The 18301-nt window shown below is 48.0% G+C and overlaps 1 protein-coding gene across 1 annotated transcript in view; it reads left to right on the forward strand.

Annotated features, from left to right (window-relative positions):
* Positions 1–18301, forward strand: part of si:dkey-103g5.4 — a 203581-nt gene that overhangs the window by 120339 nt on the left and 64941 nt on the right. The window contains exons 5-10 of the mRNA XM_038778804.1: positions 6728–6952; positions 9142–9285; positions 10454–10702; positions 11947–12170; positions 14666–14830; positions 17944–18123. Coding sequence (XP_038634732.1) covers positions 6728–6952; positions 9142–9285; positions 10454–10702; positions 11947–12170; positions 14666–14830; positions 17944–18123 — 1187 coding nt within the window. The remainder of the gene's footprint in view (positions 1–6727; positions 6953–9141; positions 9286–10453; positions 10703–11946; positions 12171–14665; positions 14831–17943; positions 18124–18301) is intronic.

Here is an 18301-nt window from a genome sequence, read left to right on the forward strand (position 1 = left end):
TGGGGGTGATTCTCCGCCCGCGTTGAGCCCGGCGCATATCTCACACTTCCTGGAAAATAGCGGGAGGGCTCCTAAACAGAGTTAGCGCCGGGTGCCAAATGGAACACTGGCATGAACCAGTTAAGCTCATTTAAATAAGCACATTTAACCCTAATTTAAATACGCTCAGCGTCTCCCGGGCTGCTCCTCCCCTGCCGCCGCAGCGTGAGGCTGGCGAGAATGACTACTGGTCTCCATCCATCGCGTCTAGACGTGATGGCCATGCTGGGGGATTGAGAGGCCGTTGGAGCCCCCGGGTGGTCAGAGACAGGGCAGGGCCGTGCACCCTGGCAGTGCCAACCGGGAATGCTAAGGTGCCAATGCGCACTGCCCAGAGGTGGGGCCTGACAAGGGTCAGAGCCATGAAAGGGTAGATGGAGGGGGGCATGAAATGGTTGGAGGGGGGGGGGGGGTTGAGGTGGAATGGCATGCAGGTGTGTAATTTGGCGACCCCACAGCAAGGTGTCTCACACCTCTGGGGGGGGGGGGGGGGGGTTACTAGTGTCGACAATTTGGGGGCCTAAAGGGAGACCCTTTGGGAGGACCATGATGCCAGCGGTCCCATGGGCGGAGGGGGGGGGGGGGGGGTGTTGCTAGTGTTGACAATTTGGGGGCCTAAAGGGAGACCCTTTGGGAGGACCCTGATGCCAGCGGTCCCATGGGCGGGGGTGGGGGGCGAGGGTGATCTGCACTCTCAAACAACAAACAACAATACAGCACAGGAACAGGCCCTTCGGCCTTCCAAGCCTGTACCGGTCATGATACCAACCTTGGCCCAAACCCTCAGAACCTTCTTGTGCCTCTCTACCTATCATATCCATGTGTTTGTCAAGATGCCTTTTGAACGCCGTTACTCATTATGAGCACTCATTTTGAGATTGAGGCGCCCTTTACAAAGGGCACCCCGATCTCTGTCAGGTCGGCCTTGAGTTGCGCCCATCGCTTTCTTGGCGGGATTCACCCTTAGCTCCAAAAAATGACTACGTGTAGGAGAATTTCGATGGGAATTGCACAAACAGCTGGCGGGACACGTGCCAGTTTTCCCACCTGGGCTGACATTTTTTGAGAGAATTCGCCCAGTATCTCCTGAAAATTAAAATTCATAATATGCACAAGTTATTTATCTAAATGTTGGTTGGACTATTGCATTTGAAATATTAGAAACCTGGTTGAATCTTTCCGTAAAAGGCATTGAAATATGTGTGTTTATATATGGATATATATGTGTGTGTGTGTGTGTATATATACAAAGATAATAATAATCTTTATTATTGTCACAAGTAGGCTTACATTAACATTGCAATCAAGTTACTGTGAAAAGCCCCTAGTCGCCACACTCTGGCACCTGTTCAGGTAAACAGAGGGAGAATTCAGAATGTCCAATTCACCTACCGAGCACATCTTTCAGGGTTTGTGGGAGGAAACCGGAGCATCCGGAGGAAACCCACTCAGACACGGGGAGAGCGTGCAGACTCCGTACAGACAGTGACCCAAGAGGGGACCCTGGCGCCGTGAAGCAACAGTGCTAACCACTGTGCTGGTGTGCTGCCCATATCCCTGCTGGTGCAAAACTATATCCAAAGAGTAATGATAATTCTCTTTGCTCTGTACAGCAGTGCCGAGTTGTCTCACAACACAAGAATGTCATGTAAGGAATGCTGTTCGTTAGGGTTGTCTAACATAGGATGGGTGTTTTGCTGTCTTTCTCTGGATTGCATTGAAACCATGTTGCACATAACCAACAGCACACACCGTGAGCCATTACTCTTTCTTCTGATTTATGAGTTTGGATTTTATTTGTATGACGGCCAATTAACAGAGTGTGACTGAGGACACTGAGCAGTGCTCCCTGGCTTCAGGACAGGGTCATTATTGGACGTACTGGGAGCCATGGTATGTGATGGGGTAGGGGGTGATTGTCTTCCAGTGTAACGACCAAGGGTTATGACACCTAAACGCACTCTATTGTGGCAGCGCTAATCTTTCTATTGTTGATTGTAGATCGTGGCAGCTGTAATGTTGGCGTCCATTAAATATGAAACTCACACGATTACACCAAATTGGTACGGGAATCGAACCGTGCTGCTGGCCTGCTTGGTCTGCTTTAAAAGCCAGCGATTTAGCTCAGTGAGCTAAACCAGCCCCAGCCCAGCGGGCTACATAGCTGGCTTTTAAAACAGACCAAAGCAGGCCAGCAGTGGGGGTTCAATTCCCAGCCTCCCCGAACAGGCGCTGGAATGTGGCGACTAGGGGCTTTTCACAGTAACTTTATTTGAAGCCTTCTTGTGACAATATGCGATTTTTTTTTCATTCCAATTAAGCCAACCCATATATTTCAAATACCACTTATGTGTACAGTTAACAACCAGATTTTACTTGCTTATCTTGGTGCAGCATTCTTGGAGTGAGAAATCTTTACAGATCGAACTGAAAGCACTTCTGCTCAGCTTTGAGTCCTGTAGGTAACTGCCTTTTCAGACAGACCTGGCTCTTCCCATTAGCTATTTGTTACACTCGAAGCACACAGCATTCTTTTGCCTCCTGTCACAGGATGTGCCTTGACTTGTTTAGCCAAGACCAAACATAGTACCTAACTTTTAAACAGTTCTCTAGCCGACAAACTACCTGCATGCTTTTTAACCCAGGTTTTCATAACATGACTGCAAAAATACAAACTATAAAATATAGCAATACTGTATATTCATCACATAAAATACCATAAGGTGCACTCTGTACTACATGTGTGTGTGTGTGCGTGTTGGGGGGGGGGGGGGGGGGGCTGCGGTTGAAGGCCAGAAAGCACATGGTGAGGAGATAACCAGCATGTCAGTTGACTTTGAGTGTTGTTCTTCCAGCCCAACACATGACAATTATATTTCTATCGTTCCCCAGTTCTGATGAAAGGTCATCGGCCTGAAAGGCTAACTCTGTTTCTCTCTCCACAGAGATGCTGCCTGACCTGATGAGTATTTCCAGCATTTTCTTTTCTTATTTCAGATTTCCAGCACCTGCTGAATGTTGCGTTTTGTTCTGCATTTCCTTGTTGTCATTATTTCACCGCTGGGCTGATATGACCTGTAGGTGCTGCCTTTATGTTGGGTCTATCTGACGCTCCAGCATATCTGCTCGGTTGGTTTTCTTTTGAGCAGAGGACTTGTTTTTATTCTCTGCCGATTCTCTCTTTCTCGTGTTTGAGAGGCAGTGCAGTCACTTTTAGCTGCGCTGTAAATACACGAGGCTGAGTTTATTATTTTACCCCGGGGGAAACCAGGCAACAGTGGGTCAGACGTCCGTTTCACACGCTGTTGGATTGTCTTTTCCATTGACTTCAATGGAAATGTCATGAAGGGGGTGGATGTCCTGGGTAGGTAGGTCCTACCCGTTTACCGCTTTGCCATGAAAGTAAGAACTGAAAATACACCCCTGTTGAGTTCCATTTTTTATTTATTCATGGTTTTGTCCAGTTTGAGTTCTGTAAGCCTCTCTGTCTTTCTTTCCCTCCTTCCTCCTCTCTTGAATTTGGATTTGTTTATTGTCACGTGTACCGCGGTATGGTGAAATATATTTGTCTGCATGCAGCTCAAACAGATAATAATAATAATATTAGTAACCGCATATTGTCACAAGTAGGCTTCAATGAAGTTACTGTGAAAAGCCCCTAGTCGCCACATTCCGGCATCTGTTCGGGGAAGCCGGTAGGGGAATTGAACCCGTCCTGCTGGTCTTGTTCTGCATTACAAGCCAGCTGTTTAGACCACTGTGCTAAACCAGCCCCTCATTTAGTACATGAAAATAAACTAAAAAAAGAAATACGTAATTGGGCAACACGAGCATTGGATGAAGCACTTTCATACTTCTTTTCTGATCTTTTGGCTCTTTGGTGATGAAATTCTAAATCAGAAGTTCGAGAATCTGTCACCAATCACGATCTGGGATATAGACACAAACTAGTGGGAACGTACCCAAGAGGTTCCATAATAGGTACTTAACCCAGAGGGGTTAAAACATGTAGGCAACTCCAGATTGGTTCAATCCCATTGCAATTGGATTGCAGTACTGGTTGCAGCTACCAGGGGCACTGTAGCACTTTGGAAAGCAACTTTTGAAATCGGTGAAAAGTGTCAACTATGCAGCTGTGCGGGCTTCTAAACTTGGATTTTTCTAATATTTCGCTGTATGTATTTTGAATGGAAGAAAAACATCTGTTGTGCTGTTGGTAAGGAGCTTTCAAACATTTGGATTGCCAGATGTGCAGTCTTAACACTTGATTAAAACATCTCCAAATATAACCCATATTTATACACTCGCACCATTTGTACCTCACACAAACTTCTCAGAAATGGCACCAGCTACACTTGTTTTTCAACCAGCTATATTTTAGCAGAAATGTATTTTCTTCAATTTCTGTACATTTTAGAAGGAAGTGCTTGAAACATAACTTTATTTACACTAATATTTACACAGCACCGGTAGTTCATTACTGGTCTTTTCTCTAATTGTCCGGCTCCATTTATATCAATAGAAAAGGTTAACAATTGCTCCGCCCCTTCTCGGGGAGTTCATGGTCCCTCCCCAAGAGGATCTGTGCAGGTTACAACAGAGACCGCTGGTGGCCCGGGTTCAAATCCTGCCATGGCAGATGGTCAAATCTGAATTCAATAAAAACCTGGAATTAAAAGTCTAATGATGACAATAAAACCATTGCCGATTGTCATAAACCCCCACCTGGTTCACTGATGTCCTTTAGGGAAGGAAATCTGTCGTCCTTTCCCGGTCTGGCTTATACGTAATTCCAGATCCATGGCAATGTGGTTGACTCTCAAATGGCCACTAAAATGGAGGGGCTGTTAGGGCCGGGCAATAAATGCTGGTCGAGCCAGTGACGCTCCTGTCCTGTTTTGTGAGGACCATGAAGAAACTAGCATGAGTTTGTGGAATTGAAAAGAAATAACTTAATTTACAATAATAATAGTCATTGCTTATTGTCGGGGTAGGTCCATATCCAATATCGTTTACCGCTTTGCCATGAAAGTAAGAACTGAAAATTCACCCCAGTTGAGTTCCATTTTTGATTTATTTATGGTTTTGTCCAGTTTGAGTTCTCTAAGCCTCTCTGTCTTTCTTTCCCACCTCTCTTGAATTTGGATTTGTCTACAAGTAGGCTTCAAATGAAGTCACTGTGAAAAGCCCCTAGTTGCCACATTCCGGCGCCTGTTTAGGGATGCCGGTACAGGAATTGAACCCGCGCTGCTGGTCTTGTTCTGCATTACAATTACATATATACAACAGCAGCAGTATCCCTTGCTGCTCACTCCTCTCTCTCTGCTGGTTCCAGACTGGCCAGCTCTATTTATGCAGGTGACTGCTAATGATTCCCCCCCCCCCCCCCCCCCCCCCCCCCCGCAATTGGGAAGCTCATACTCACTATGGATTGTGGGATTGCCATTAGTCCCCAGCCAGTGGTAAAGAGTCAGGTTATAACATCCTGTAAAATGATTGTTTTTTTCAACAAAAGCGAAATGGGTGGCACGATAGCACAGTGATTGGCACCGTGGCTTCTCAGCACTAGGGTCCCAGGTTCGATTCCCGGCTTGGGTCACTGTCTGTGCGGAGTCTACACGTTCTCCCCGTGTCTGCGTGGGTTTCCTCCGGGAGCTCCAGTTTCCTCCCACAAGTCTCGAAAGACGTGCTTGTCGGGTGAATTGGACATTCTGAATTCTCCCTACGTGTACCACACCCGGAGTGTGGCAACTCGGGGATTTTCACAGTAACATAATTGCGGTGTTAATGTAAGCCTCCTTGTGACAATAATAAAGATTATTGTAGAGAGGCCCAGAAATCTCAGACGGTGTGGGGCTAAGACTATTTTGGATATGTTTCACTCAAAGACATGCATTCTAGAAGAGGTCCTGCTTGTATATCAATTTTGGCTACTACATGCAGTTAGAGGGAATTAAATGGGTTGGTACTTGGGCGCACAGGAACAGACACTTGCTGTTGTTGAGTGAGGAGATATATCCTTGTAATGTTTCCTGTGATTAAATCTAAACTTGAGGCTGGGATTTTCCTGCCTCAGGTCACCAAAATTGAAACTTGGACTCAAAACTTTTCCCCACACTTATCGTGTCACCTGTTACTCAATGGGTAACACTCTCACCTCTGAGCTGTGGGTTCAAGACACACTCCAGAGACTTGAGCACAAATCTAGGTTGGCACTCCCAGCACAATGTTGAGGGAGTGCTGCACCATCTTTCAGATGGTCCTTCGTGCTCTCCCAGATGGGGGCGGAAGATTTCAGGGCACTATTTTGAAGAAGAGTGGGAGGAGATCTGCTTGGCGTCCTGGACAACATTCACCCCTCAAACAGCATAACAGGTCGGTGCCACATTGCTGTTTGTCAGACTCTCCTGTGTGCCAACTGGTTGTTGCGTTTTCTACATTATAACAGTGACGACTTCAAAAAAGTTGATTGTAAGGTGCATCCTGAGGTGATGAAAGGCGCATAGAAATTTCTTTCTTCCCTCTGTTATTCCACTGGTATTTGGAAAAATGAGGGAACCAGACCCTGAACAGGTAATACAGGAACACGACAGAACTTTGCAGGCCGTGGAACAAATCGTGAAAACAAAATGCGGTGCTGAGGAAAGCCAGCTATGTTGTGATCGTGTTGATATTTGTCCATTTACAGGCTGCCACTCTGGAATTGGAGAAACTTGTCCACCTGGTTATTACAGTCCTTTCAGTTCAGCACTGCCCACAGGTTGTCCTGCAGGAAGTTACCAAGATGCGAGTGGGCAAAAGAGCTGCCAGCCTTGTGAAGCTGACTATTACTGCGCCGCTAATTCGCTAACATGCGTCATGCATTTGTGCCGTGAAAAATCCTGTCCCCCTGGGACCTTTGGCAACACATCAGGTAAATTCATACATTTTATGTTTAAAATACACTCGGTGATATTTAAAATCTTTGATTTTTTTTTCTTACATATTTCTGGTGTGCTATGTGTTAAAAGCTTTGGTTAAGAAATGGTATCTGCTTAGACTCATCTGCAATCCCCTAAGGGACGCAGATGAAGGCCCGACCTCCTGCGCCCGATTCGCCTGTGGGAAAGCCACACCAGCGTTAAACAAGTCTGGAACGAAATGGGGCACGGATGTCGGGACTCGCTTGAACGATGCCGGGGGCTGCCTCCGGATGGGGGCCTGGACCCCTGGAACACCACAGCAGTGGGCAGGGGGTTGGCCTGCAGGTGGACCTTCCAGATTCGGTGTCCTGAAGGGGGTCCAACTGCCAGCCCCAGAATATTCCTGGAGATCCATCTTCATTCTCGGGAGGTCCATCTTCTTTCTCCAATAGTGCGTCAGTTGGGCGCGTTTTCAATATGGCGCCCAGATAGGACAGCAGACAATGCGCCATCAGGCCTGCCCCACTGAGGAACATGACACAAGACATCCGGTCGCATAATCAATGAGGTCAGGTTTGCCTTGTTTTCTTACCGACCTCCGCAGTTGGAAACGCTCCACGTTCCTAAACCCACCACAGCACTTAGTCCCAAAAAGTGGGAGAGATCTGCTCCTCAGACCTGTGTCACCACCATTCAATAAGATCATGGTTGGTCGACGGCCGGACCCCATATACCCACCATTGACCCACCAAAGACCCATAGGCAGCACGGTAGCATGGTGGTTAGCATAAATGCTTCACAGCTCCAGGGTCCCAGGTTCGATTCCTGGCTGGGTCACTGTCTGTGCGGAGTCTGCACGTCCTCCCCGTGTGTGCGTGGGTTTCCTCCGGGTGCTCCGGTTTCCTCCCACAGTCCAGAGATGTGCGGGTTAGGTGGATTGGCCATGCTAAATTTCCCTTAGTGTCCTAAAAAATAAGGTTAATGGGGGGGGTTGTTGGGTTACTGGAATAGGATGGATACGTTGGCTCGTAGGGTGATCATTGCTCGGCACAACATCGAGGGCCGAAGGGCCTGTTCTGTGCTGTACTGTTTTATGTTGTATATTTCTCAATAGCTTTGGCTGACATAAATTTATCAGTCTCAGTTTTAAAATTAACAACTGATCCAACATCAATTGCCATCTGTGGAAGAAACTTCTCCCCCCATTTGATGAAGAAATGTTTCCTCTTTCACCCCTGAAAGATCTGGCTCCAAATGTCTAATGCTCTTCCCAATTCTGTACTCCCCAACTAATTTCTCCCAATCTACCCTAATGGTTCCTGAAAACTTTGAACAAATCAGCTATTCATTTTCTATTAATCCGCAACCTTGATTTGTGTGATCTCGCCTTGTAATATAAACTTTAGCTGCACTCCCTTCAAGACCAATATCTCTCTCTCCAGTTCCTGGAGATCTGCAATAAAAATGGAGCGTGCTCGAAATTCTCACAGGTCTGGCAATATCTGTCGAGAGGGAAACAGAGTTAACGTTTCAAGTCTGTGTGACTCTTTTTCGGAATTGAAGAGAGAGGTAGGGAGGTAATGGGTTTTATGTTGTTCAGAAAGGGCACAGCAAAATCCCTGACCTTTAATTTTCCTTCATCTGACCTCCAGCCACACTCCCCCTCTTTTTCATTCCACTGAGATCATAGATCATCAAATTTACAGTGCAGAAGGAGGCCATTCGGCCCATCGAGTCTGCACCGGCACATGGAAGGATCACCCTATCTAAGCCCACATCCACCCTATCCCCGTAACCCAGTAACCCCATCTAAGCTTTTTGGACACTAAGGGGCAATTTATCATGGCCAATCCACCTAACCCGCACATCTTGGACTGTGGGAGGAAAGCGGAGCCCCCGGAGGAAACCCACGCACACACGGGGGAGAACGTGCAGACTCCGCACAGACAGTGACCCAAGCCGGGAATCGAACCTGGGACCCTGGAGCTGTGAAGCAACTGGGCTAACCACTGTGCTACGGTGCCCCAGGTGAGTGGAGATGAACATTTACCCCAGCCTTTCCCACCTTCCCTTGCTATGTGACGTTTACATCAACACATGCCCCCATGTATTTAGGGCTGAGGAGTTCAAACATAACCTCAAACGATTCTGAAGCTAATAATGAGAGAAGAATTTCCAAACTCTCTGTTCTGTATTTCAGGTTATTACTGCTCCATATCAGTGACTTGTATGCTTTGTCCAGCTGGTTATTACTGCCCAGAGGGGTCAGGAGCCCCAGTTGAGTGCCCAGTTGGCCATTACTGTCCTCAGGACATTGTTGTCACCCATGAAGGCTCTAGATGGGGTAAGAACTTTAAAATAACTATTGTCAGATATTAAGCTTGAACTAATTTAAGATAAACTTAAAATAAGAAACTCAAGGGATTAAATATTGATCGCGAGCCCACGGTCAGAGAGACAGCTGCCCCCATGAGCTGATGGTAAAGGGTCTCGGGGATACAGGTTTGAAGGTTTGGGCGAGCGATACAGTGAGTGGTAATGGCCTGAAACCCGCTACCCACGAGGGTAGTGAAAGCGAAGACGATCAAGGATTTCAAAAGGAAATTGAATGGGCGTTTGGGTCAGGATTTTCCGCTCCTGTTTTTCTGAGTCGGACTTGGTTACAGGAGCAGAAAACCTCGCGAGAGGCCCAACTCGCGTTTTAATCAGCAGGGAAATCTTGTGCCAGTTGCCCTCACCAACCCTCCCCGCCACTAATGTAACAGGAATCGCAGTGTTAAACCATTGCATTAAATGTTTACGTCATTATCTATGCCTGATCATCCCCCCCCCCCCCATTAGATGATCCAATCACATTGGCACGTGGGCACGACTGGTCTCCCACAGCTTGCGTCCGGTGGGTAGACCGATCGGAGGCGCTCAGTTGAGTGCATCACTCAGGGGGAAGAGGGTCATGACTGGGTTATTCCCGAGGTGGGGGGAGGAGGGGGGGGTAGTGCTGAGGTGGGAGGGGAGGGGGCGGTTTGGGGCTGGTGGGCATTCCACTCTAACTCTTGTGTGCCAGGGCAACTTTCAAAAATGGCGCCATGATTATTTTAAAAAGCAGGTTACTGGCGGGGCGGGTTCTGGCAGCGTGATGACGTGGTACCCATCCCCTCAGGTTTTTAAGCTAAGTTCCGAGTAATAGGACGGAGACAGCTGTTGGTGGGGTCGATGGCTTCAATGCCGCTTTTCCCGCTCGCTGATACACTCTGCGTAAAAAAGGGAAAATTCAACCTTTGAGGAAAATAAACGGGATGAAGTGGGGAATGGGACTGGGTTGCTCTGGAGAAAGCTAGCATGGGCCCGATGGGCAAAATGGACTCCTCTGCCTTTGTGACTATGATTTCATGAGAATAGAATGTATGTGGCCTCTGAAAAGGATAGGCCAATAGAGGGGATTGGTGGAATTGGAACGGGCGTATAACCGAAGGATACATAACACAAACTTATCTCTAACTTCTTTTTGTCAGTCACTGGTGCTGTTAAGCCAGTGAAATGTCCACTGGGACACAGGGAGTACAATGGATCCAGCAGACGCACCTTCAGCGACACCTGTGAGCCCTGCCCTGCTGGTTACTATGGGAAGCACAATGATCGGCAGGTCTGCCAAGCGTGCCAGGCAGGGGTAGTCTGCCTTCAGGGAGCCACCACCACCGATCCACCATCTGACGCCACCAGCCAATTGACTGCAGCAATCCGATCTTACATCTGCCCGAAAGGTGTGTGCGCTTGGAAAGCAATATCATTTCTTTCCACTGAATAATTGATACCTGACCTAGGATCAGGTTCAACAAAACAAAGGGTGACTTTATTTTTACATGAGAGCTATTAAGAGATTTAAGCTTAAGGTATGTGCAACTTAATTCCATTAATTTCAGTGATGAACTATGAGCAGGAATTATACAGAACAGCGAGATGCAGTTATCCGGCCAATCTCTCAACACCCACCCCAATTAACTGACCCCAAAGTCTGAAGAATACCAATCTCTCACAATCCTCAACCATTTTCTCTGTCAAGTAATCTGTGCTGTTGACTTGTGTCTGCAGTGTCTCACTGGGTAGTCTGTCCTACATATTGGTCACACGATTAATGGTAGATCGAAGTAGATTAGAAGTCCAAAGATGTGCAGATTGGTAGATTATGTAGATTGGTCGTGCTAAATTGCCCCTTTGTGCCCAGGGATGTGTAGGTTAGGTTAAGAGGTTATAGGAATAAGGCGAGGAAGTGGGACTGAGTGGAGTGCTTTATCAGAGGGTCGGTGCAGACTCGATGGGCCGAATGGCCTCCTTCTACACTGTTGGGATTCTATGATCATGGTTCGATTTGCAGAAAGTAAGGCCGGCATTTAGATATCGCGCCTTTCTTGACCTCAGGATGTGCCAAAGTATTTTACAGCCAATGATGTACTTTTGAAATGTAGCCACAGTTGTAAAGCCGCAAACACGACAACCTCACACAGCAAGCTCCCACAGACAGCAATGTGGTTGTAACCAGATAATCTTTTTTTTTTAAAGTAGTGCTGATCAAGGGATAAATATTGGCTAGAACACAGGAACACCTCTGCTCCTGCTCAAAATAATTCCATCAGACCTTTTACACCCATTTGAGAAGTCAGACAGGGTCTCATCTGAAAGATGGCACCTTTGACAATGCAGCACTCCCTCAATACTACACTGGAGCGTCAGTTTAGATTATGTACTGACGTCTCTGGAATCGGACCTACTGATTCAGATTGAAATTGCTATCCACTGAGCCGTGCAGGTTTAGAGATGTCATGGTTTGTGAACATCCTCAGGTTTAATTACTGTTGACGTGCTACTTTTACTCCTCTCCGACTGGGTCCTCTGCACAGCCACCTTCGATGCAGTTTGCTTGGAACAGGCCAGGGTCTGGTGGAGAACACGGCTTGCCAGAATGGGTACCTCGCTGAAAGAATTCACTCTCCGTCACAATTGTTTGCAGGTCACTACTGCCCTGAAGCCAGCCCTGAGCCAGTCCCTTGTCCGAAAGGCACTTACAATCCAATCGAAAGAGCAGTGAGTGCAGACAGCTGCCTGAGATGCCTCACAAACTACTTCAGCCATTTAACAGGACAGCCAGCCTGCTTCTCCTGCGGTTCCCAGGCTGTGCAGCCTGAAGAAGGACAGGATATCTGCGTTTGCCTTCAGAATGGGGAAATCTTCCAGGTGGGAATATCAGTGTTATTATTTTGAACTATCTGTTTTTGCAGGCGCTGTCGTTTCCAACTAGTGTCGCTTGCATTGCAACATCTAGCTTAGCTTCATTTAGAATATTAATGGCCAACTTCAACTCCCATCACCCACGCCATCCAGACTTCACACCGTCTGGCCCCGTGTGCAATTGCTCGTCCTCCCCCAACAGCTTCCGCCCCCTTCCCCCCGCCCTTTTATACTTGTCTGAATTTAAGTATAGGGAGACCCACCAAAGGAGTTGAGGTAGGGTTGAGGGTGTGGGGTCGAATTTAAATGGCAGTGTCACATCCCCTGACATCAGGTCAGGTGGGGAGTGTGATGTTCTCTGCTGGGTCCACCAGGATGCTTTGCGAACGTAGTGTTAACAAAGAACGTCAAGCTGGGTTATTGAACAAAGCTGAGTTATTTTACACTACTAAATTAACGATTCTAACCAGTCAACAAGGAATAATTGATTAAATGAAACAATACTATATCTCTTACAACAGAACTCTATGCTATACACCTAGGGCAGGATTCTCCAATAATGGGACTATGTCCCCACGCCAGCGTCAAAACACGGGTGTTTCACTCTAGACTTTCCTGAAGAAAGTTCTGAGCGAGCCTCCAACCTGCAGGGGCTGGCAGGGCGGAGAGTTTCTCACAGCTCTGGCTGTGGATATGGGGCCCCGCACTTCCGGTCGGGAGTCCACGCATGCGCACGCCGGCAGCCTGCAGCGGCTGCCCCATGTGACATGGCGGACTCGCACTGTGGACCCTGATGCAAGAGTCCGGGCCTGCGGATCGGTGCCACCTGATCACTAGCCTGGCCGTCCATGAGGCACACCCCCCCTCCGGTGAAGGATCCCCCCGCCCCCCACCACAGCCGCCACTGGCCGTCCCCAACAGGCAAAACGTGGTTAGAACCACGCCGTCGGGAACTCGGACAATTTTCCTCGGAGAATCGCTGGGAACCCTCTGTCAATGGTCCCCTACTCGCGCTGTGTAGACCGTGCACGCACGATTCGCGGGAATTCTCCGGGGACCGGACTGGCGTTGGGCTGATCGCGATTTTGGCTTGGAGAATCCAGCCCCTGATCTCTCTAACACCTTACAATCTTCTCCCAGAATCCCAGTTGTCACATGATATTTATATCACGGCTCCTTATCTCCATCTGGTGGTGAGAATTATTATTACCTTATTGTTAACCCCTTGTATTCCTTACAATACACATATTGTTCCAGGGAGGTGGTGGGGTTAGGCGTGGAAGAGGTGCTATTTTTAGGTGGGGGGTGGGTGAGCAGAGCTTTTTAACCATTGGCTTGACTCAGGTCTGCAGAGGCCATAGCCACGCTGGTGGAAGCAAAGATTCAGGCCACAGGATGATCACGTAAATATTTCAAATTTATAGATGAGACATTCTAGTGAGACGTCATAGTTTGTGACTGCCGCATGCTTTTCCCAATCAGATACTTGTCGACAAGCCACCCTGACACCTATTGCTCCTTTAACTCTCGTCTTTGATGCTCCTGGCTTCCCCGCACTCCAGCATTAATTTTTTAAAAAACTTTAGTATACCCAATTCATTTTTTCCAATTAAGGGACAATTTAGCGTGGTCAATCCACCTACCCTGCACGCCTTTTGGGTTGTGGGGGCGAAACCCACGCAAACACGGGGAGAATGTGCAAACTCCACACGGACAGTGACCCACAGCCGGGATTGAACCTGGGACCTCAGCACCATGAGGCAGCAATGCTAACCACTGCGCCACTCCAGCATAAATTGAGGAGCCGTCAGCTGCCTTGTCCCGGCCCTCTGGAGGTTCTTCCCTCCTATCCTTACCTCTTCTCCTTTTAAATCTTATTAAAGCCAATCTGGGGCAGCACGATAGCATAGTGGCTAGCACAGTTGCTTCACAGCTCCCGGGTCCCAGGTTCAATTCCCAGCTGGGTCACTGTCTGTGTGGAGTCTGCACGTTCTCCCCGTGTGTACGTGGGTTTCCTCCGGGTGCTCCGGTTTCCTCCCACAGTCCAAAGATGTGCAGGTTAGGAGGATTGGCCATAAGAAATTGCCTTTAGTGTCCAAAAAGGTTAGGTGGGGATTACTGGGTTACGGGGATAGGGTAGATACGTGGGCTTGAGTAGGGTGCTCTTTGTAAGGGCCGGTGCAACTCGATGGGCTGAATGGCCTCCTTCTGCACTGTAAATTCTATGATTTTTGACACCATTAAACAACAGTAAACTTGGAAATGACTGTTCCTGATCCGAGCTGGAGTTCTATTTTAAGTCGGACAAATCTACTTCAGTTCAGTACCAGGCGTCTCCCCCAAGTTCTTTTAATTTTTCCTTCCAGCTCTCCCACAGTGGCTCAGTCTCTCCTCCTTGCATCTTCTGTGAGGAACTCTGAGTTCCCAAATTAAAGCCACCATAGCTCTGCAGGGCGGAGGTGTTTCATGTACATGCGATTTAATTTTCAAACCTTTCTCAGCCCAGTGACGCTCATTGTACATGTGCATTGAGACATCGAATGGCATCTAAAGGGACAGGGACATGCGTCAGACAGCTGTACAATATCTGCCGAGAGGGGAGCAGCAGGAATCAGGAGGGAACCTGCCTCACCGCGGACGAATGGGCGGAATATTGTTCTCTGAAGGTGCGTACCAAAAAAAGTTCTTTATTTTGGCTCCAATCACAGGATATCCCAAAGTGTTTCAGAAAGTTTTAGAGACGTCGCCACGATGGAAACGCTGAAGCTGATTTGTGGACAGCTAAATACCAAATAAACTGAAATGAAAATCGCTTATTGTCACGAGTAGGCTTCAATGAAGTTACTGTGAAAAGCCCCTAATCGCCACATTCCGGCGCCTGTTCGGGGAGGCTGTTACGGGAATCGAACCGTGTTGCTGGCCTGCTTGGTCTGCTTTCAAAGCCAGCGATTTAGCCCAGTGCTAAAGAAACCCAGGCATTTAGGGTTTTAGACGTAGGCCAGGACAGGTCCCTCGTCATCCTGCAAATAGTGTCGTAGAATTTTCAAGTCCACCTGAGAAGACAATACCTTGCTTCACCCGGAAGATGTTTACCTCCAACAGCGTGGCATTCCAATATCAGTCTAGCTTATACAATCCAGTTACATGCTAGAGTGGGGCTTGAATCACAAACCATCAGACACAAGCGTGCCCCCACTGAGCCAAATCCCAGGCGATTTGTGCATTAACACACAATAGAGTCATGGTAATTCGTCAACAGGAGGATCTATAAATTAAGGTGGTTTTCAATTCGACTAGAAATTACAGACTGGGTTTTAGGATCTGATCTGCCAGTGGGTTTGAAGGCAGGGGTTGGGGCTCATTAAATCCGTTGGGCAATCTTTCTGTTACCTCCGCATCTGCACCTTACCTACCTGGGGTGGGGAGGCATTGGGCAGCCTGCACGCCCTTGAGCCCATTGAGGCCCTCAGGAGGCCAATTAATGGCCACACAAGGGCCTCAACCCGCCCCCACTGGTATTGACCAATGGCAGGGACAAGCCCCATACCAGGCAGAAAGCCTGAAAGCTTTAGCGACAGGCTCCTTAAGGAGTGGGGAGGGGGTGGGGGCACTGGAGGCGACCCCCTCCCACCCCAGGTCATCCCCCCCTTAATCCCTCCCCCCACGGCCTCTTAAATCTATCCCGCACTTCCCTCACCAAGTCCCCTGGCCCAGACGTACCTAGGTTCCTTGGCATGGTGGACTGCCTGCAATCCCAGTGGTGGCCACTGCATCCTCTGGCGCTGCTGGGACTCCTGAGCTGCCAGCCATCTAAGGTGGGTGTCCCCCTCAGGACCGGAGCTGAGATCTCACATGAAGGTAGTTAAGGCTGTGAGCACCCACCGTTAAGTTGTCACGAGGCTGTTATCCAGGGTTGGAGACCGCAGTGCCTCATAAATTCAATCCCCCGCCACCAGCTCAACTCATAACAATCAGTGCATCATTGGTGGAATTAATCAGCAGAATACAGCACAGACTGGGTCTAACGGGGCCATCTTCTTTTGCTATTTGGACTGACTAAGCCAGTGACGATGTACCAGTGACTACTGCCCCTACTGTCAATGTTGTCTCCACTTTTGTTATGTTGAACCTTTCTTTAGAATACCCGCACCAAATTCATTAATGCAGCTATGTTATGGGGCAGCACATTAGCACAGTGGTTGGCACAGGTGCTTCACAGCTCCAGGGCCCCAGGTTCAATTCCTGGCTTGGGGCACTCTCTAGAACATAGAACATAGAACAGTACAGCACAGAACAGGCCCTTCGGCCCTCAATGTTGTGCCGAGCCATGATCACCCCACTCAAACCCACGTATCCACCCTATACCCGTAACCCAACAACCCCCCCTTAACCTTACTTTTATTAGCACACTACGGGCAATTTAGCATGGCCAATCCACCTAACCCGCACATCTTTGGACTGTGGGAGGAAACCGGAGCACCCGGTGGAAACCCACGCACACAGGGGGAGGACGTGCAGACTCCACACAGACAGTGACCCAGCCGGGAATCGAACCTGGGACCCTGGAGCTGTGAAGCATTTATGCTAACCACCATGCTACCCTGCTGCCCCTATGTGCGGAGTCTGCACGGAGTCTCCCCGTGTCAGCGTGGGTTTCCTCCGGGTGCTCCGGTTTCCTTCCATAGTCCAAAGATGTGCAGGTTCAGTTGATTGGCCATGCTAAATTACCCTTCGTGTCCAAAAAGTTTAGGTGGGGTTACTGGGTTACGGGGATAGGTTGGAAGTGTGGGCTTAAGTGGGGTGCTCTTTCCAAGAGCCAGTGCAGACTCGATGGGCCGAACGACCTCCTTCTGCATTGTAAATTCTATGATTATATGTTAAAAGGATTTGTTAAAACATCCCAGCTAAATCATCAGAACGATAAAAACAGCCAATGGCATTGCAGCCTGTATTTTAAGTCATGGGACTCTCTGCATCACAGTGATAGCACAACATTGACATGGTTTTTGGTGACGGGAAACTGCTGTTTAAAGCAGCAAGTAGAAGCTAGTTTGAACAATGTAAACAGAAAATGCTGGAAATTCTCGTCAGATCTGGCAGCATCTGTGGAGAGAGAAACTGTTAATATTCTGAAGAATGCGGTGGTCTTTGTGTTGCTTATTTCAGGATGGTTGGCGTCGTGTTCACAAAGACCACAAAATAGCTTGAACTTAAACAAAGCTATAAATTTATTAACACTACTAATTTGGATTCAACACGTACTCCTAAAGAACACACAGTTGATTAATAACGTTTAACTAAACTCATCTACAGCTAATATTAATGCTCATATAAACTATGATCTGCTCTCACTTACACTATTTGTACTTCTGACGCTCTCTAGCTAACTCCTGCAAACACTCTCCCACAAGGCTTAGCAACATTGCCTTATATAGTTGTAACTGTAGCTCCCACTTGTGGCTGCTCTAGACACTTCATTAACCCTTGCAGTTCTGACAGTTATGATAATACCACAAAGAAGAGTCAGATGTTACTCAAACGTTAACTCTGTTTCTCTCTCTCCACAGACGCTGCCAGACCTGCTGAGTATTTCCAGAATTTTCTGTTTTTATTTCAGCTTTCCACCGTCTGTACTTTGCTTATTTTTTTTTGCACAAAGCTGTATGTGACGGGGACGTGTCATGTTGCACACCTCCACTGGGATTATTTTTCAATATGCATCATGCTGTTTTAATCGATCTGAGGATGTTGAAAACTGATTTTTTTGGTTACGTTGTAGGTGTGCGCTTCCCCTGTAGAGTACCAGGGTTTTGATGGAGTACTCGGTCTTTGCGTATGTCGGACAGCAGGTTTGGACGCCCTGTGCAATCGCAAGTGCAGACGGTTACAGCGGGGCAGGCTGCAGATAGCCTGCAAAGGAGGAGCACACTTCCGCATTACTGACAGAAGTGGTCTGAAGGTAATAACAGGGGCAGCTGGAAAGAAAACAGCCTTCCTCATGGCTCATCCTAGGGGCTACCTGTTATATTCTTTGTTCTCCCGCAAAGAGAACGAATCAGAGCTGGCACACGTCGAGTTGGTATAACATAGTGCCAGGGGTTTATTTACAAGATGCTGCTTTAACAGGACACAATGGT

The sequence above is a fragment of the Scyliorhinus canicula genome, chromosome 19, assembly GCF_902713615.1.
Source record: "Scyliorhinus canicula chromosome 19, sScyCan1.1, whole genome shotgun sequence".
Taxonomy (NCBI): Eukaryota; Metazoa; Chordata; class Chondrichthyes; order Carcharhiniformes; family Scyliorhinidae; genus Scyliorhinus; species Scyliorhinus canicula.